Source organism: Hylobates moloch, unplaced genomic scaffold (assembly GCF_009828535.3).
Source record: "Hylobates moloch isolate HMO894 unplaced genomic scaffold, HMol_V3 SCAFFOLD_19, whole genome shotgun sequence".
Lineage (NCBI taxonomy): Eukaryota > Metazoa > Chordata > Mammalia > Primates > Hylobatidae > Hylobates > Hylobates moloch.
In genome coordinates this window covers 12,808,906-12,829,356 of record NW_026652294.1, presented here as the reverse complement: position 1 = coordinate 12,829,356, position 20,451 = coordinate 12,808,906, and the positions used below count along the sequence as shown (strand labels likewise).

The window sequence follows — 20,451 nt, the reverse complement described above, 5'->3', positions numbered from 1 at the left end:
GGCCCAGAATATATACATTTTTTAAGAGACAGGGTCTCTCTCTGTTGCCTACACTGGAGTGCAGTGATACAATCATAGCTCACCGTAGCCTCAAATTCCTGGGCTCAAGCCTTCCTCCCACCTCAGTCTCCCGAGTAGCTAGGACTACAGGCACCGCCACCATGCCTGACTAGTTTTAAACATAGTGGGGCCTCACTATGTTGCCCAGACTCATCTTGCACTCCTGGACTCAAGTGATCCTCCCACCATGGCCTCTCAAAGTGTTAGGATTACATGTGTGAGCCACTGAGCCCAGCCATAATAGCTGTACATATTTTTTATGTTATATGTGATAATTTGATACATTCACATAATCAAATCAGGGGTATCCTGTCTTTTAATTCTTAATTTTGTCAGTCATTTCAAGTCCTGGTTTTACGATACCCTGAAGTATCCTGAATTTCTAGGAGAATGTGGATCACAACAGCTTTTACACAAAATGGTAATTAGGGCAAGAGCCTCAAGAACAAAAATCTCTGCTCCATTCTATTTATTCACCAATAAATTGATGTTTTACGCTGTTGCCAACTTAAAATCCCTTAAATATTGTTTAAATGGCCTTTTCTTCACACGATTTCTCTGCTCAAAAATATTCATTACTTCTATGTCCCTTTAGTCGAATCTGGGTTTGATAATCTGGCTCAACACTCCTGTCACCATTATTTTTCCTAACACTCCCAGACCCTCATCCAGAGTGCTGTGAGAGGTATACAGTAGCCTCAAGGGTCTCAGATGAGTCCAACAGTGCATGTGCCTGTCCCTAGAAACTCCCTGCCTTGGGGTGACACACACACCCTTCGCCTTTACCTAGCATTTTTCAATCTATCTTTCAAGGTTCAGCTCAAAATCTCAAGACAAAAACACACACACACACACACACACACACAAAAACAAAATCCCACCTTCACCTTGCACCTAGATTCTCAAAGAGCCAGAAAGGGCTCCTGTAACCATCAAGGCTGGAACAGACACCGACCTTGATACTTCATTTTGATGAGTGTATCTATCTATATATAAACATAAAATATAGTAACAATTATAGTCATAGCTAACACATAGTATTTACTGCAAGCTATGTGCTCTTCTAAGCCTTTTACATATTTTGAGTCATTTAATGCTTGCAAATGACCCTGTAAAATGAGGCAGAATGTGTGTAAGCACCTTGTCCAAGGTCAAACAGGAAGGTGGCAGAGTCAAGCTTCAGAAGGAGGAAGCCCAGTTCCACAGTCCTTGCTTATAACCATTATGCTATACTGCCTCTAGGCTCAGCACAAGTAGCAGGTAGTAAGTGCTCACTAAATGCTAAGTATTATTACTTTAGAGATGGGGAGAAGGAGCTCAGAGTGGACAGGATTTGCCCAAGGTCATCCAGCTCATTGGTAGCAGAGCTGGGATGGGATCTCAGGTCTCTTGTCCCTTGAGCCTGAGTGTATTCCCAAAGTGGGCAGGAAGCATTCTGCTCCAAACCGCCCAGGGCCACAGGCTTTCCAAACTTGGCAATGTGTTCTCTGGGGTGGGAGCAGGGGTACTGACCAGAAGAGGTGGCCACACAGGCTGATGACGGCATCCTTGGCTGTGTCCAAGCAGATGTTGCACTCGAAAGTACTGTCCTGCCCTCCGCTCTCGCCAGCGCCATTGCTGCTCCCACTGGGCCCCCCTGCACTGGAGTTCTCAGGAGATGCAGAGGCCGAGGGCCCCTTGCTTGCCATCCTTGGCTGTCAGCGAAGCTCTGAGTGAAGACTCTCCCCAGGGAAATCCTAAAAGGCAGAGAACTCTTGACTGCCCATTTCTGCAGCCCTCTCCCCCCAGCTTCCATGCCAACATTCCTGTCTTCTCTCAGCTCCAGAGCTGATTAGGACTGAATCCCTGAGCAGACTTCCCAAAGCGCTACAGAAGACAAGAGTTGTAGGGCACCACTACCCAGAGGGCAGTGACCCAGAAACTTCTCATGAACGTGGTCCAGAATATATCACACAGATACACAAACTCCACCAAATACAGAGCAGCCTCCAGATGGTTCTCCACAGGAACCAGGACCTTGTCTCACTCGTCTTTAGATTCCCCCATGATAATCAACCCAGGTGACAAATATATGCTAAATTAAATGGAATGTTCAGGCTGTCCGGCCTCTATATTGGCAGGTGAATCTGCTGAGGCAGGAAGGTTGTGATTGTCATATGCCAGAATTTTTTTTTTTTTTTAAGAGACGGAGTTTCACTCTATCACCCAGGCTGGAGTGCAGTGGCACAATCTTGGCTCACTGCAACCTCTGCCTCCGGGTTCAAGTGATTCTCCTGCCTCGGCCTCCTGAGTAGCTGGGATTACAGGTGCCTGCCACCACACCTGGCTAATTTTTGTATTTTTAGTAGAGATGGGGTTTCACCATGTTGGCCAAGCTGGTCTTGAACTCCTGACCTCAGGTGATCCACCTGCCTCAGTTTCCCAAAGTGCTGGGATTACAGGTGTGAGCCACTGTGCCCAGCCCATATGCCAGAATATTAAGAAATTCCTGTAACTATGAAAGGTTAGGAAGCTAACAAGGACCAGAAAGATCATCCGGTCCAAGGTCTTCCATATTGCAATCTTTTTCAATCCTCCTTCTGCCACATTGGAATACTATTCACCTTATTTTATCTAAATATATCAACTTTTTAGCCTCAGTACATTTAAAGAAGAGGTTTATGTCACTGTAATAAATGGAAAACCAGTAATACTTACCATAAGTAAAAAGGTTAATATAAAAGTAACAAATGAAAAGTTTACCCTCATACCACCTGACATCACCTGGCACACTCATACTATGTTTTGGACAATCTTGATCTGGTCCAATTTCTTTAGGAAACTGCAGTTACCTCGGGTAGCTGACTAATGTGGGGCTGAGACTGGGACTCATGGACACCCTGTTTGCACCGTACCACTACATACTAAACTGGCCACTAAATGCTGGTATAAACAGACCACTGTTGACTACCACCTCCAAGTCAAAGAACCCAGCCAGGAGTTGAACAAGAAAGAGGATAAAACCAACACCAAGGGATACCCAGGAATTCTGGATGCACATTAAGAATCTGTCAGGAGCCTTATCTGGCCACCCTCATCACCTCAGAAATTCCAAGTAGGAAATGTTGGCTGGCTACCACAGTCAGAGAAGTGGAGGCCTGGATACTGGATTCAGCCTCTAGCTTGCTAGGTGGTTCTGGGAACCTCCCTTTCCCTCTACTGATCATAATTTTCTCATCTGTAAAATGAGGCACTGGACTCCCTGGTGTCCTGGGTGGCCCCCTCTAGCTCTTAGACTGTGCCTCTCCAGGTCATCTTAACCTACTGTTACCTCCAAAACAAGCGGCCCCTTCACAAGTTTAAGACTTACCACTGAAACACCAGAAGGTCGCCCTGATGTCAGCTTCCAGAGTATGAGAAGACAAGGACCAAAAAGTTACAGCCTTCTCAGACCCAGAAAGCTTCCTGCCTTCACACGGTGGACTCAGAGCTCTGGCCTCATAAGCGTCCCTCACCATGATACCAGCTCAGTGACTTGAGCAGAGAGAGGAGGCCAGCTCACCACTTTTTCACTCAGTTACATCATTTTACATAATGTCCCAGAAGGGTAGCTGGATGCTGGCGGCACCAGTGCCGTGCGCTGGCCTGGGCTCCAAGACCTTCTCTCCGACCTTCCTCTTCTCCATATTACACATGCTCTCTTCATCTTAGGATAAAACCCACTTTTGAGGGCCACATTACTGTCTTTCCTCATTTTCCCAGCTCAACAATCCTAAGTACCCAACCTATGTGTGTTTCTTTAAAAAAAAAAAAATCTTAAAAAATTAAAAATTATGCATATAGATTTTGGAAAGACAACTGTAAAGTCAGATCAGTCACATCAGCCTCCTGATGTGATGCAACAGAAGTACACAGCACCACCAATGAAGCATGTTTGCGTTAAAACTCAGACACTAATCAAGCATCTAAAACAAATTACCAGCCAGGCATGGTGGCTCACGCCTGTAATCCCGGCACTTTGGGAGGCCGAGGCAGGTGGATACCTGAAGTCAGGAGTTCAAGACAAGCCTGGCCAACATGGTGAAACCCTGTCTCTACTAAAAACACAAAAATTAGCTGAGCATGGTGGCGCACGCCTGTAATCCCAGCTACTTGAGAAGCTGAGGCATGAGAATCACTTGAACCTGGGAGGCGGAGGTTGCAGTGAACTGAGATTGTGTCATCGCACTCCAACCTGGGTGACAGAGAGAGACTCCATCTCAAAAATAATAATAATAATAATAAATAAATTACCCATTTACAGAAAATATGGAGGATAGCTGCAAGTATTAAACGACTCCATGAAGATGTAATCAGCCAAATTCAGAATGTGGGACTTTCTACAGGACAAACAAGTTCTACAAAAAATAAATAGCATGGACAGGATTGGGGTTATAGATTGAGATACGAGATATTCCAACCACTTGTAGTATGTGGGTCTTACTGGAACAAGATTCAAACAAACCAACTGTACAAAGACACTTGTGACATGACTGACAGAAACTGTTTAGCCTAGGTATTACTTGATATGAAGGAATTATTGTTGGCTGGGCATGGTGGCTCATGTCTATAATTCCAGCACTTTGCGAGGCCAAGGTGGGTGGATCGCTTGAGCTCAGGGGTTGCAGACCAGCCTGAGCAACATGGTGAAACCCTACCTCTACCAAAAAAAAAAATTAGCTGGGTGTGGTGGTGCATGTCTATGGTCCCAGCTACTCCAGAGGCTGAGGCAGGAGAATCGCTTAAGCTTGCGAGGCGGAAGTTGCAGTGAGCCAAGATTATACCACTGCATTCCAGCCTCAGTGACATAGTGACTCTGTCTAAAAATAAATAAATAAATAAAAATAAAGAATTAGCTGGGTGTGGTGGTGCACACCTGTAGTCAGGAGGCTGAGGTGGGAGGATCACTTGGGCCTGGGAGGTGGAGGCTGCAGTGAGCCGTGATTGTGCTGCTGCACACCAGCCTGGGTGACACTGAAACCCTGTCTCAAAAAAAAAAAAAAAAAAGGAATTACTGTTAATTTTGTTGGGTATGATAATGACATCGCACTTTTTTTTGTTTAAAACAAAACCTGATCTGCTAGAGACACATTTTTTTTAATATATATATATTTTTATTATACTTTAAGTTCTAGGGTGCATGTGCACAATGTGCAGGTTTGTTACATATGTACACATGTGCTATGTTGGTGTGCTGCACCCATTAACTCGTCATTTACATTAAGTATACCTCCTAATGCTATCCCTCCCCCCTCCCCCCACCCCACAACAGGCCCAGGTGTGTGATGTTCCCTTTCCTATGTCCAAGTGCTGTCACTGTTCAATTCCCACCTATGAGGGAGAACATGCGGTGTTTGGTTTTTTGTCCTTGCGATAGTTTGCTGAGAATGATGGTTTCCAGCTTCATCCATGTCCCTACAAAGGACATGAACACATCATTTTTTATGGCTGCGTAGTATTCCATGGTGTATATGTGCCACATTTTCTTAATCCAGTCTACCACTGTTGGACATTTGGGTTGGTTCCAAGTCTTTGCTATTGTGAGTAGTGCCGCAATAAACATACATGTGCATTAGAGACACATATTTTTGAAGGAATACAATGTTTGGGATTTGCTTTAAAATACTCCAGGGGGAAAAAAATTAAAATGGAGAGAAAAGATGAAACAAGAACAAGGAAGTTGGTTGTTGAAGCTGGGTGATGAATGGAGGTTCACTGTAATAGTCTGTGTGTGTGTTTGAAAATTACAATAAAAGGTATTTTTTTTCTTCTTTTGAGATGGTCTTGCTCTGTTGCCCACGCTGGAGTGCAGTGGTGCAATCACAGCTCACTGTAGCCTCAACCTCCTGGGTTTAAGCAATCCCCTGCCTCAGCCTCCCAAGTAGCTAGGACTACAGGTACATACCACCATGCTCAGCTAATTTTTAAATTATTTTGTAGAAACAAGGTCTATGTTGCCCAGGGTAGTCTCAAACTCCTCAGCCTCGCAATGAGCCACCATGCCTAGCCCCAATAAAAGGTATTTTTTAAAAAGATTAAGTTGTAGAAGAGTATGTATATAAACTTATTTGGGTAAAAACTAAGTATGTATATGAGTATGTATGTGTGTGGATCCATACACAGACAGCCTAGAAAATACACATTAAACCATCAACAGTTATTTCTGGGATTATAAGGGTTAGGAGACATTGAATTATTATATTCTTATCCTGTTTCAATGTTTTATAACAAACAAGTATTACTTTCATAGAACATTTTTAAAAAGGAAATCATAAAATGTGAAGTATATTACATATGTTACAATAATGAATATAGGTATTAGAAAATGGCTTTAGGCCAGGCATGGTGGCTCATGCCTGTAACCCTAGTACTTTGGGAGGCCAAGGTAGGAGGATCACTTATGCCCAGGAGTTTGAGGCTGCAGAGAGCTATGAATGTACCATTGCACTCCAGCCTGGGCAATTAGAGCGAGACCCTGATTGTATATTAAAAAAAAAAAGTCTTTAACTATGTGGAAGAACATACTCAACTGTATTACTTTTTTTCTTCTTTTTTTTTGAGACGAGTCTCACTCTGTCACCCAAGCTGGAGTGCAGTGGCGTGATCTCGGCTCACTGCAACCTCCACCTCCCGGGTTCAAGCAATTCTCCCTGCCTCAGCTTCCTGAGTAGCTGGGCTTATAGGTGCCCACCACCACACCCAGCTAATTTTTGTATTTTTTAGTAGAGACAGGGTTTCGCCATGTTGGCCAGGCTGGTCTTGAACTCCTGACCTCAGGTGATCCACCCACTTCAGCCTTCCAAAGTGCTGGGATTACACGTGTGAGCCACTGCACCCGGCCTTTACATGTATTACTTTTGAAATTAGTCAAAAGAATAATAATACATAAAATTTCCCCCCCGCCCAAGTTCTGGTTTCCACCCCATGTTCTGGTTTTCCCCAATCCTGAAAGTTCTGAGTTGAAGTCCTGGTTCCATCACTGACTGTCCATATGGCCACGGTAGACCCCTTGATGATTTGAATCTCTTTTCTCACCTGAAAAGCGAGAGTATCATGCCTCCTACATGGCTACTGAGGTGGCCCTATGAAATAACACAGTGACCTGGAGGGCCCACCAAGGCAGGACAGGGCTGTTGCTGTTGGGGAGGCACACATTTCATACCATGTAACCTGGTCCACTGCCACCCCACTTCCTGGACCCAACAAAGCTGTGCATGGCCCATACTCCTACACACAGGCATAAGGGGACAACCAGGATCAACGTAGGTGTTGGAGTAGGAATGGTTAAGGGACAGTAACAGGTCAGCTCAGAGTTTGCAAGGAGTGGCAGCCTTGTGCCAGGCCAGGCACTGAGACAGGCCTGCACGTCCCAACTGTAGGCAGGCCATATCACTCTCCTTGTAATTCTTAGTAGACACCACGTGGTCCCCACCCAGGATCTAGAGCCTCATCCTAGCAGGCACTCAAGTATTTGCTGAGTGAGGATGGGCATGCATGACTGACTTTGGTCAACTCCCAGCTGGCTGGTCACCAACTTTTCTTTGTAACATATTCTGGGCTCCATAGCTGCATACTCAACCCTGGAGCCACCTCTCCTCACCTTCTCCTACCCCTATGCTCAGGAATCTCAGCACACCAAGGTGGCATGGCAGAAATGAGCAGCTTCCCCTAGGGACTGTCTACTGAGCACCTACAGAACCATATGGGCCTACCAGGACTGGGACAGTGGCCCAAAACATAGAGGTTCCTGATCGGCTCAGGAACTAGGCAGAAAGAGAATCAGGTCCTGAGCATACATGGCCATCCTGCTAAAATTTCTCATGGTCCCTGTAGAAGCTACAGACTTTGACCTGACCACAGAGCAACCTTGTTGTGGCTAGTTCTGAGCCCCTGTGCCTACCCTGACCATTCTTTTCTCCTGACCAGAATCCACTCTCTGGTTTTCAAAGCATTTTACATCTATCACTGTGTTTTATCCTCATGCCATTTTACAGATGAGGACACTGGGCCAGGGACATTAGAGGACTGCCTAAGGCCAGGACACCATGCAATGCCAAATTCGGACTTCCTAACACAATATCAGCACTCTCTTCATTCTTATATTATATTTCTATTAACATGCTGCTTTACAAAATTAAATATCTGGTCTTTGTCTTCCCTCAAATTTATCGTGCAATGTTGTAACTTTTGTGCTGTTTGAAATGAGTGCAGAGTAAATTAATCACTCGTCCATTTATTCATTCAACCAACCAACCAACAGTTTTCCAATGCCAATTACATTTGAGGTCTGGTGCTACCAACTGTGGAGGAGTTACAAGAGGAACAAGACCAAGTTGAGGCCTTGGAGTCTAGTACAGGAGCTGAAGGCACATAGATTAATTTTAAGAATCCTAAACAAGGGGCTCCATCAAACTCACCTGTTTTTCCTTTCGTTGTTGTTTTTGCCTGTTTTTCTTAAACAAAGCATCCTGTCACCCCACGAAAGATCTGGTTCCCAGATCCCTTCAGAGATTTAAACAGGATCTGGACCTAGATCAGGCCTAAGAATCTGTATGCTTTTAATGTAGCCCTCACTTTCTACCCTAGATGATTCTCTAATTAACAGAGTTTAGGAAACCCAGCTCTAGAAGAGGGTACAGCTCTATCAATAGCACAAAGCAATACCAACAAAATACAGTATTCTAGAAGGACAGAAACTTCAGGACCTATCCAGCTACAACCCACAGGGACTAGAGAGAGGTCAGATAAACTTGGGGGTTAAGGGACAAATCTGCTGAATTCAGATCAATCAGCATTTGGTGCAACTGGAACACAGCTGATCATTTTAAGAAATAAGTTCATACCTAGTTTTGAAAAACAGTCCTAACTTTGAGATGTCCAGGGCAAGACATGTGGTACTGGGACTAACGCAGATTTGCAATACTTAATGATCCTGTAGGAACACAGAGCCTGGCGGCTGAAGTTGACTGACCCAGTATCTTCAATATATTACCTTCCCAGAGCTGACCTTTGGTCCACTTGGTCTGGCCCACCTCACAGGAATTGAGCAAGAAAGAGAACACGAGAGTTGAATATCCCTGTAGGAACCACCAGGGAACTTGACCTCATGAGGAAATCTCTCTGTAGCATTCTTAAATTCAATTATCAAGTTCTAGAGAACTGTAGGAATTCATAATCTGCCTTTTCTGTCCCTTTAACTCCAAGAATTTCTAGACCAGGGTGTAGTGAGACACCTAGAAATGTTAATCTTAGATATGAAGATTATGAATTTGGGTGATAAATAACAGGCACGATCCCAGCAGAGGTCTCATTTCTGTGAGCACATGCTTATTCACAGGGAAGCTTTCTGCCAGGAACCCTGGCATGCCTGAGCTTGTCTATGCTGCTCATTAGACTGCTGCTGGACCACAGGTAGGCAGAAATGGGACCTGCATTCCAAGAATGTCTACATCACACTCATAGAAGGCTGGAATGGGAAGAACTCTGAATAAGTTTATTGGAACTTGGAACACACAGAAACCAGCTTTGAAATTTTAAAGTCTAAGTGGTATTTAGGTCCCTAGGCTAGCCCATGGAGATTTGGCCCTCAAATATAGGATCAGAAGAACAGAGAAGGCTGAAAGGACTGGCTTCTTTTCTTTTCATGGGGCTGCACTGGTCCTTTTCTCTAGTTCCCTCTAATCTTCCTATCTACTTAGTAGATAGGAATGAATCTTCAAAGATTCATTAAAGATCCTATTACTTGCCAGGCATTCAACATACAGAAATAAAACATTTTTTTCAGTCTCAGATAAGTGAACCAACAAGGCAACCCAGTGTACTGGGAACTGACAGAAGTGTGTACATACCCTATAGGGTATGTGAGCCAGGCAGGCCAGGGCTGAAGGGCACTAAGAGTCAAAGGCTTTTCTTCATCTTGCAACAGAGCAAGATTCTGTCTCGAAAAAAAAAAAATTTGAATTTATTTGTTATCAGCAGGTTAAAAAGATACCAAAAAAAGAGGTCAAAAATATTAACTGTAGTAGTCTCCGGACAGTGGACTTATGGATAAATTTCTTAAGCTTTAAAAAATACTTGCATGTACTTGCCACCTTTTCCATAGTGAGTACTCTGTTAATACTCAGGAAAAAATAGGCCAAGCATGGTGGCTCACACCTGCAATCCTAGCACTTTGGGACGCCAAGATGGGAGGATTGGTTGAGGCCAGCAGTTCAAGACCAGCCTGGTCAACACAGAGAGATCCCATCTCAAATTACAAAATAAAAGATGTGAAAGGTCCAATACATTCAGATCTCAGTAGAGGACAAAAAGGAAAGCAATCTGAATTAAGTACATTCACAACTGAAGTATGAATGGTCCTTAGAATAATAATCATCTCAGAAATTTTAACAATTTTAATTTTATGAAGGTTTATTTTTTAAATAAGTAACACGTTTACATGGCTCAAAATTCAATAGGTACGACAAAAGGATATAGGCTGAAAAGTCTCTCCCTGTCCCTGGAACCCAACAGCCCTGTTTTCTACCTTCAAGACTGCTTGACTGACTGACTGACTGACTGACTTCCTTCCTTCCTTTCCTTCCTTCCTTAAATCTAGTCGGCTCGCTGCAGACTCCCTGCCTCCAGCTCCCGTGATTCTCCTGCCCCGGCCTGCGGCCTGCCTGGTATTGCCGGCGCGCGCCACCACTGCTGCCTGCTTTTTCTCCTTTGGCTGGAGGCGCGGTTTCGCCATGTTGGCCAGGCTGGTGTCCAGCTCCTGACCCCGAGTGCTCTGCCCGCCTCGGCCTCCGGAGGTGCTGGGACTGCAGACAGAGTCTCGCTCACTCGGTGCTCGGTATTGCCCGGGTTGGAGTGCGGTGGCGTGGTCTTGGCTCGCTGCAGCCTCCGCGTCCCAGCCGCCTGCCTTGGCCTCCCAGGGTGCTGGGATTGCAGCCTCTGCCCTGCCGCCGCCCCGTCTGGGAGGTAGGGAGCGTCTCTGCCTGGCCGCCCATTGTCCGGGATGTGATGAGCGCCTCTGCCCGGCCGCCCCGTCTGGGAGGTGAGGAGCTCCTCTGCCCAGCCGCCACCCCGTCTAGGAAGTGAGGAGCGTCTCTGCCCGGCCGCCCATCGTCTGGGATGAGAGGAGCGCCTCTGCCCGGCTGACCATCGTCTGGGATGTGAGGAGCACCTCTGCCCGGCCGCCACCCTGTCTGGGAAGTGAGGAGCGCCTCTGCCCAGCCGCCCTGTCTGGGAAGTGAGGAGCGCCTCTGCCCGGCCGCCCATCGTCTGGGAAGTGAGGAGCGCCTCTGCCCGGCCGCCCATCTTCTGGGAAGTGAGGAGCGCCTCTGCCCGGCCGCCCCATCCGGGAAGTGAGGAGCCCCTCTGCCCGGCCACCACCCCGTCTAGGAAGTGAGGAGCGTCTCTGCCCGGCTGCCCCGTCTGGGAAGTGAGGAGCGCCTCTGCCTGGCCGCCCCGTCTGGGATGTGGGGAGTGCCTCTGCCCAACCGCCCCATCTGGGAGGTCTACCACGGAGGCCAGAAGCAATGTGGGGGCTGGACGTGGTGGCTCACGCCTGTAGTCCCAGCACTCTGGGAGGCCGAGGCGGGTTGATCACTTGAGGATAGGAGTTTGAGACCAGCCTGGCCAACATGGCGAAACATATGAAAAATACAACAGACAAACCAACCAACCAACCCAGCGACAACAAAACAGGTCTACCCTGGAGTCCTACTCTAATTTTTTCTGTTTTCCTCCCTTTCTCATCCTTTATCCCACTTTCTTTTTCTTCCTCTTCCTCCTCCTTCTTCTTTGTCAAATAGAGGATTGAGTTATTATCACTGATCCATACAAAGTCCCTCTCTCATTTATTTTCTTTAATTCCCACTCCCCATTTCTATTCCCCGTCTTCCCATGTGCAACCTTCCTAATATGTTTGATATGCATCTTTTTGTTTGTATGTATTTTTAGAAAATGTTTTGTGTGCAAAAAAAATGCAAAAAAAAAATGCAAAAAAAAAAAGACTGCTTGCCTATATCATTAGTATAAATCCTAGAAGTAGAACTGCAGGGTCAAAGTATTTATATTTGTAACTTTGAGATAGTGCTGAATACCCCCAGGGAAGATGTGCCAATTTATATTCCTGTGAGAAATACATAAGATATTTGTTTCCCTAAGTCCTTGACAATATCATGTATGTTTTCCAAAAGATAATATATGGCTTTTTTGTTTGTTTGTTTTTTTTTGTTTTGAGACAGAGTTTCACTGTTGTTGCCCAGGATGGAGTGCAATGGCGTGATCTCAGCTCACTGCAACCTCCACCTCCCGGGTTCAGGCAATTCTCCTGCCTCAGCCTCCTGAGTAGCTGGGATTACATGCACCCACCACCACGCCTGGTTAATTTTTGCATTTTTAGTAGAGATGGGGTTTCACCATGTTGGTCATGCTGGTCTCGAACTTCTGACCTCAGGTGATCCACCCACCTCTGCCTTCCAAAGTGCTGGGATTACAGGCGTGACCCACTGCGCCTGGCCTGGAGAATATATGTTAAGTGAAATGAGAAATATAATTTTGGCAGCCTGGAAAGATAGTTTAAATTCACTAATTTGCTAGTAAGATTCATTACATTCCACACACTGCGCTAGGCCTTAAAGATAGGACAATTTCCAAACATACACACACACAAACACACACATGAATATATTTTGAGACAGAATCTCGCTCAGGCACCCAGGCTGGAGTGCAATGGTGTAATCTTAGCTCACTGCAGCCTCCACCTCCCAAGCTCAAATGATCCTCCCACCTTAGCCTCCCGAGCAGCTGGAGTTACAGCTGTGCGCCACCACATCCAGCTAGGTTTTTTGTTTGTTTGTAAAGATGGGGTTTCGCCATGCTGCCCAGGCTGGTCTCGAACTCCTGGGCTCAAGCAATCCACCTGCCTCAGCCTTGGCCTCCCAAATTGCTGAGATTACAGGCAATCAGCCACCATGCCCAGAGATAACACATATTTGAGTGGGGATTCTAGAGTCAGCTGTTCCTACTTTTTCACATTTTTGTCCACTACTTTTTTTTTTTTTTTTTTTTTTTTGAGACAGAGTCTTGCTCTGTCGCCCAGGCTGCTGGAGTGCAGTGGCGCAATCTCGGCTCACTGCAAGCTCCGCCTCCCGGGTTCATGCCATTCTCCTGCCTCAGCCTCTCCGAGTAGCTGGGACTACAGGCGCCCGCCACCACGCCTGCCTATTTTTTTTTTTTTTTTTTTTTAATTTGAGACAGAGTCTCACTCTGTCGCCCAACTGAAGTGCAATGGCACGATCTCGGCTCACCGCAACCTTTGCCTCCTGGGTTCAAGCGATCCTCCCGCCTCAGCCTCCCAAGTAGCTAGGATTACAGGCACCCGCCACCACACCCAACTAATTTTTTTGGTATTTTTGATAGAGGCAGAGTTTCACCATGTTGGTCAGGCTGGTCTCGAACTTCTGACCTCAGGTGATCCACCCACCTCGGCCTCCCAAAGTGCTGGGATTACAGGCATGAGCCACCACACCCAGCCTCTTCCATTATTTTTAAATACAAAGAATGTTTTGTTCATTTGTTGGGTTTTAAGCTTCAATTATTTTTGAAAAATTACCAGGTTTCATTTTTAAAAAAGGACAAAATGGAGGACAAGAATGGTGGCTCACTCCTGTAATCCTAGCACTTTGGGAGGCCGAGGCAGGAGGATCAGTTAAGGCCATGAGTTCAAAACTAGCCTGAACAATATAGTGAGACCCTATCACCAAAAAAATTTAAAATTAGCCAGGCATGGTGGCGTGTGCCTGTAGTTCTAGCTCCTTGGGAGGCTGAGGCAGGATGATCACTTGAGCCCAGGAGCTCAAGGCTGCAGTGAGCGATGATGACGCCACTGCACTCCAACCTAGGAGACAGAAGGAGACTCTGTTTCTTAAATTAAAAAAAAATTTTTTTTTAAAGAGTGAAATGGGATTTGTACTACCACTGGCACAAACTTTTAAGTGTCGTCTAAGAAGTTGCCTTTTGTCATAAAATGTTCCTTAACTTTTTTCCTTAAAAACTAGCACGGCACAGAGGAATGCGATGGCTGAGTTCAAATCTCAGCTCTGCAACTTATTCTGTGACTTCAGACAAGTTCTTCTCTCTCTGAGCCTTTGTTTTTCTCATTTGCTAAAATGAGGCTAATACCTTCCTCACAAGACAGTTCTAAGAAATAGAGATAAAACAGTACGGGACTAGCATAGTGCCTGGCACATAGTTAAGTACTCATGAAATGTTAATCCTCCTCCCTTTTAAGGTCTCTGAGTTCACTGAAGGTAAACTGTTTTTGTATATTCCTCATAGAGATATGTAACCAGCAGGTACTTGGTTAATTTGCTGAGTAAATGAGTCACAACTTTCCTTTCGCAATGAGCATCGTTCCTTGAATGCAGAGTAGATGAGACATCAGAACTGTGTATGTTTATGAACTGAGAGGAAATCTAAAATTAGACATAATTTGACCCAGAGAAAATCAGATTTTCCCCAAGTGTTAAAATTAGGGGACACTTGTCATATTTCTTATCACTATAAGTAACATCAGCTAACACTCTGCTCAGCCCTCTACATGAATTATCTCATTTAATCTTTATGGCCTGCCTTTAGGTAAACACTACTGTATCATCAGTAGCATCCCTTGGGATGTTAAATAAAGGCTCAAAGTAGTTAGGTCACTTGCCCATGGTCACAGACCTAGTCAGAGGCAAAGCTTCTCAACCCAAGCCAACGTCCTTAACAAATGGTAACTCGGCGATCTGTTCTTGTGCGTCTCGTCAAGCGGAGACCCAGGTTCCAGGTTCCTTACTCAGCACAGGGCTAGGTGCCTCAGGAGCACCTGATATATACGTGTGTGTGTGTGTGTATGAGTTGACAGGGCTGATACCCAGGAGCAATTAGAACTGTACAACTCAATACAGCCAACTAGAGTTGTGGAAAATCAGTATCTTATAAGAGCAAAACATGCTGTTCAGAACTGGAAATGTTACATAACTTAGAGTCAATTTTTTTTTTAAAGTATTACCCAAAACTCTTACACAAATGAAAAAAAAACTGAGGGATCTGCAACCAGAAGTAGTTTCAAGTTTTCTCAAATTTCTCCCTATTAAAGATAACATACTCACACAGAGGTTTGGTTATCCACTGAACTATTACCCACTCTAATGAGATACCTCCTAGGGCCAACAGCACAGTGCCTGACAGGAAGTAGATGTTTGATTAAGGTATGTGAATGAATGAAGGGGATTTAATTTCAATCAAACCAATACAGCAGAGGAAAACAGTGTTTTAAAGAAAAGCTCTTCAGACTGGACAGACACCAGTTAAGGGCTGTGAATTTCTAGTATAACACTGTGAAAGAAATAATCTGGAGCCAGAGGACTTAGCCTAAGGCTCAGATCTGTCACTCACTATGCCAGTGTCCTTACCTGCAAATGGGGAATAATTGTTCCGGCCATCCCTTTGTCATGAGAAAAGTTTAAAAAATTAGGGTTTTGCTTTTTTTTGAGATGGGGTCTCACTCTGCTGCTCAGGTTGGAGTGTAGTGGCACGATCTTGGCTCACTGCAACCTCTGCTTCCTGGGTTCAAGCGATTCTCCTGCCTCAGCCTCCTGAGTAGCAGGGACCACAGGTGTGCACCATCACGACTGGCCAATTTTTGTATTTTTAGTAGAGACGGGGTTTCACCTTGTTGGCCAGGCTGGTCTTGAACTCCTGACCTCAGGTGATCCACCTGCCTCGGCCTCCCAAAGTGCTGGGATTACAGGCATAAGCCACCGCGCCCAGCCTTGTTGTTATTTTAAATAAGTATGAAACAGTGCCTAGCCCCTATTAGACAAAGAAATTAATGAGGAAGCAGTAAGATTAATATTCTGAATTCATGATTGCAGGTGTGCACCACAATGCCTGGCTAATTTATTTGTATTTTTAGTAGAGACAGGGTTTTGCCATGTTGGCCAGGCTAGTCTCAAACTCCTGACCTCAAGTGATCTGCCTGCCTCAGCCTCCCAAAATGCTGGGATAACAGGCATTAGCCACCACACCTGGCCAGGTTTCACTTTTATTTTCACACAGTCAGTGAAATCTCATTAATTCAGATTCTATAAAATGTCATTAATTCATATTTTACCTGAGGTTGAGCTAAAGACCTCTAAAATATTCTGAAGGTAGAGTATAAAAACAATAAGGTTGACAAGATCTAACCAATTAAGTAGAAAACTTTTTAGATTTTAATACCTGGTATATACTTGACAAAACAATGATCTCACTTCTCCTTTCTTTTTTTTGAGATGGAATTTCGTTTTTGTTGCCCAGGCTGGAGTGCAATGGTGCAATCTTGGCTCACCGCAACCTCCGCCTCCTAGGTTCAAGAGATTCTCCTGCCTCAACCTCCTAAGTAGCTGGGATTACAGGCATGCACCACCACGCCTGGCTAATTTTGTATTTTTAGTAGAGATGGGGTTTCTCCACGTTGGTCAGGCTGGTCTCAAACTCCCAACCTCAGGTGATCCGCCTGCCTCGGCCTCCCAAAGTGCTGGGATTACAGGCACGAGCCACCACGCCCAGCCTCTCACTTCTTTCAACAGGAGGTCCTGACTAGGACCAACTGTGATTAAAGATAAAACCAAAATGATACCATTTTGAAAAGTCTATAATATTGACTTTTACAAATTGGTCTTGTGCCTTGAGCCACCTCCATTGTATTTGTTACCAGTGCTGTTTGGCAAACACTTACAGAATGCCAACTACCAGGCCCATGATAAAAATAAATCAGAGGGCTGGGTGCAGTAGCTTATGCCTGTAATCCCAGCACTTTGGGAGGCTGAGACGGGTGGATCGCCTGAGCTCAGGAGTTCAAGACCAGCCTGGCCAACATAGTGAAACCCTGTCTCTACTAAAAATACCAAAAAAAAAAAAAAAAATTAGCTGGTCGTGGTGGTGGGCGCCTGTAATCCCAGCTACTAGGGAGGCTGAGGCGGGAGAATTGCTTGACCCAAGGAGGCGGAGGTTGCGGTGAGCCGAGATGGCGCCATTGCACTCCAGCCTGGGCAACAAGAGCAAAACTCCGTCTCAAAAATAAATAAATAAATAAATAAATAAGTAAATCAGAGAAGGTCCTGGTTCCTGTGCTCAAGGAGTTTATAACCAAGTCAGAATGTAACTATTAAAAAACAAAAAGCTTCTCACACTAAGAAGTGCCTTGGCAGAGATGATAGTGTTAAGAAAAAACAAGAAACTTCCTTGGGCTTTGCCCAGGATCCACTCCTGTATTCAGAGACCTGTCCATCTTTAAAAACCCCCACATGCCAGGCACAGTGGAACATGCCAGCTACTCAGGAGGCTGAGGCAGGAGGATTGCTTGAGGCCAAGAGTTTGAGACCAGCCTGGGCAGCATACAAAGACCTTGTCTCAAAAATAAATAAATAAATATTAAAAAATAAAAACCTGGCCAGGCGTGGTGGCTCACACCTGTAATCCCAGCACTTTGTGAGTACAAGGTGGGTGGATCATCTGAGGTCAGGAGTTCCAGACCACCTTAGTCAACATGGTGAAACCCTATCTCTACTAAAAAATACAAATTAGCTGGGCGTGGTGGCACATGTCTGTAATCCCAGCTACTTGGAAGGCTGAGACATGGGAATCACTTGAACCCTGGAGGTGGAGGTTGCAGTGAGCTGAGATCGTGCTACTGCACTCCACCTTGGGTGACAGAGTGAGACTCTGTCTCAATAAAGAAATAAAATAAATAAAAAATAACAACCACATCTGGCTGGACGTGGTGGCTCATGCCTGTAATCCCAGCACTTTGGGAGGCCGAGGCGGGTGGATCACGAGGTCAGGAGATCGAGACCATCCTGGGTAACATAGTGAAACCTCGTCTCTACTAAAAATACAAAAAAAATTAGCCGGGCCTGGTGGCAGGCAATTGTAGTCCCAGCTACTCAGGAGGCTGAGGCAGGAGAATGGCATGAACCCGGGAGGCGGAGGTTGCAGTGAGCTGAGATCACGCCACTGCACTCCAGCCTGGGTGACAGAGCGAGACTCCGTCTCAAAAAAAAAAAAAACAAACAAACCACATTACTGTTACATCACAAGGCACTTCTGAGGAGCAATTAAGAGAGCGAATATCAGAGTCAGGTGCTATAGAAACTATCATAGAATCAACCTGGCAACTGGACCCAGGACAGAATGGCCAGTGAGTCCCCTAGGCCATTTCCACAGAAGCAGACACAATCTGGCTCAATGAACATAGAAGTGCTGCTTCTAATCTTTGCATGTCTTTAGGCCAGCTGGAAGACAAGGATCCAACACTCGGGAGCTTTGTTCCCAACGACCAATGAAATGAAGAGATGGACTCCTGTCATCTACAGCAGATGCAGAGTAGAGAAGTAGGGTTTGAAGGCCAGGTGTGGTGGCTCAGCCAGTAATCCCAGCACTTTGGAAGGTGGAGGTAGGCAGATCACTTGAGCCCAGAAGTTTGAGACCAGCCTGGGTAACATGGCAAAACTCTATCTCTACAAAAAAATACAAAAGTTAGCCAAGAGCAGTGGCGCATGCCTGCGGTCCCAACTACTCAAGAGGCAAAGGTGGGAGGGCTGCTTGAGTCCGGGAAGCAGTGGTTGTAGTGAGCTGAGATCACGCCACTGCACTCCAGCCTGGGCGACAGAGAGACCCTGTCTTTAAAAAACTAAAAATTAAAAAAAGAGAGGTAGGGTATGATAATCAGGCAGCAATTAGGGCCGCCTCTGAGAATTTTAAACCAGGAGCCACTTGGTCATGACTTTAAAAACTATATTTCTGGCAATGATTTCTTGGAATGACACCAAAAGTACAGGTAACAAAAGAAAAAGTAGACAAATTGGATTTCATACAAATTTAAAAATTTTGTGCATAAAAAGACACTACCAATAGAGTAAAATAGCAATTCACAGAATGGGAGAAAATATTTGCAAATCATATATCTGAAAAAGAATTAATATCCAGAATACATCGATAACTCCTAACACTTAACAACAAAACAAGCTAATTCAAAAGTGGGGCCAGGTATGGTGGCTCAGGCCTGTAATTCCAGCACTTTGGGAGGCTGAGGCAGGCGGATCACTTGAGGTCAGAAGTTCGAGACCAACTTGGGCAACATGGCGAAACCTTGTCTCTACTAAAAATACAAAAAAATTAGCCAGGTGTGGTGGCACATGCCTGTACTTCCAGCTACGTGGGAGGCTGAGGCAAGAGAATTGCTTGAACCCAGGAGGCGGAGGTTGCAGAGCCCAGATTCCACCACTGCACTCCAGCCTGGGCAAGAGAGACAGAGACTCTGTCTCAAAAAAAATTTTAAAAGGGTTGGCGGGGGGGGCGGGCAAAGGACTTGAATAGAGACATTTCTTCACAGAAGAAATACAAATGTCCCAAAAGCACACAGAAGGGTGCTCAACATCACTAATCATCAGGGAAATGCAAATCAAAAGCACAACGAGATACCATTAGAATGACTACTATTTTTATAAAACCAGAAAACAACAAGTTTTGGCAAAGATGTAGAGAAATGGAACACTTGTGCTCTGTTGGTGGGAATGTAAAATGGTACAGCTGCTGTGGAAAACAGCACGGAGGCTCCTCAAAAAAATTGAAAACTGAACTACCAAATGATCCAGCAATTCTGCCTCTAGGTATGTACCCAAATAATTGAAAGCAAGGTCGCAAAGAAACAGCTATACATCAATGTTCACAGTAGCAGTATTCACAATAGCTGAAACATGGAAGCAATCCAAGTGTGCATCAACACATGAATGGATAAGCAAAATACATACAATGGAAAATCATTTTATCTTAAAAAGGAAGAAAAATTCTCACATATGCTACAACATAAATGAACCTCAAGAACATCATGTTAGGTGAAATAAGTCAGTCAAAGGAAGACAAATACTAAGCTGGGTGCAGTGGTGCCCACACGTAACCCCAGCTACTTGGGAGGCTGAGGCAGAAAGATCACTTAAACCCAAGAGTCTGACACCAGCCACACGGTTAGACCTCATCTTCAAAAATAAAAAGGACAAATACTGTATGATTCTACTTATAAAACGTACTTAGAGTAAACAAAATCATAGAGACAGAAAGTGGAATAGTGGTTGGCAGTGGCTAGGGGGAAGAAGAAATAGGGAGTTATTGTTTACACAGAGTTTCACTTCTGCAAGATGAAAACAGTTTTGGAGGTAGATGGTGGTGATGTTTCTAGAATATGAATGTACTTAATACCACTGAGCTGTACATTTAAAAAATGGTTAAGATGGTAAATTTTATATGAATTTCACTACAATTTAAAAAACTGGGCCCAGGTACAGTGACTCATGCCTGTAA

General features: G+C 45.0%; 1 protein-coding gene across 7 annotated transcripts in view; it reads right to left on the bottom strand.

The window, feature by feature from the left end:
* Positions 1–20,451, bottom strand: part of RNF185 (ring finger protein 185) — a 44,724-nt gene that overhangs the window by 16,020 nt on the left and 8,253 nt on the right. For 2 of the 7 annotated variants that reach the window (XR_004245407.2, XM_032138849.2), the window contains exon 2: positions 1,573–1,796. Coding sequence is in view for 6 of the 7 variants with exons in the window: in XM_032138849.2 (XP_031994740.1) it covers positions 1,573–1,748 (176 nt within the window). In the remaining variant the exon portion in view is untranslated. Of the gene's footprint in view, positions 1–1,572; positions 1,797–4,954; positions 5,061–8,495; positions 8,532–9,070; positions 9,507–20,451 lie in introns of those variants that run through there. The other 5 variants (XM_058431293.1, XM_058431291.1, XM_058431295.1 and 2 more) reach the window with 5 other exon arrangements.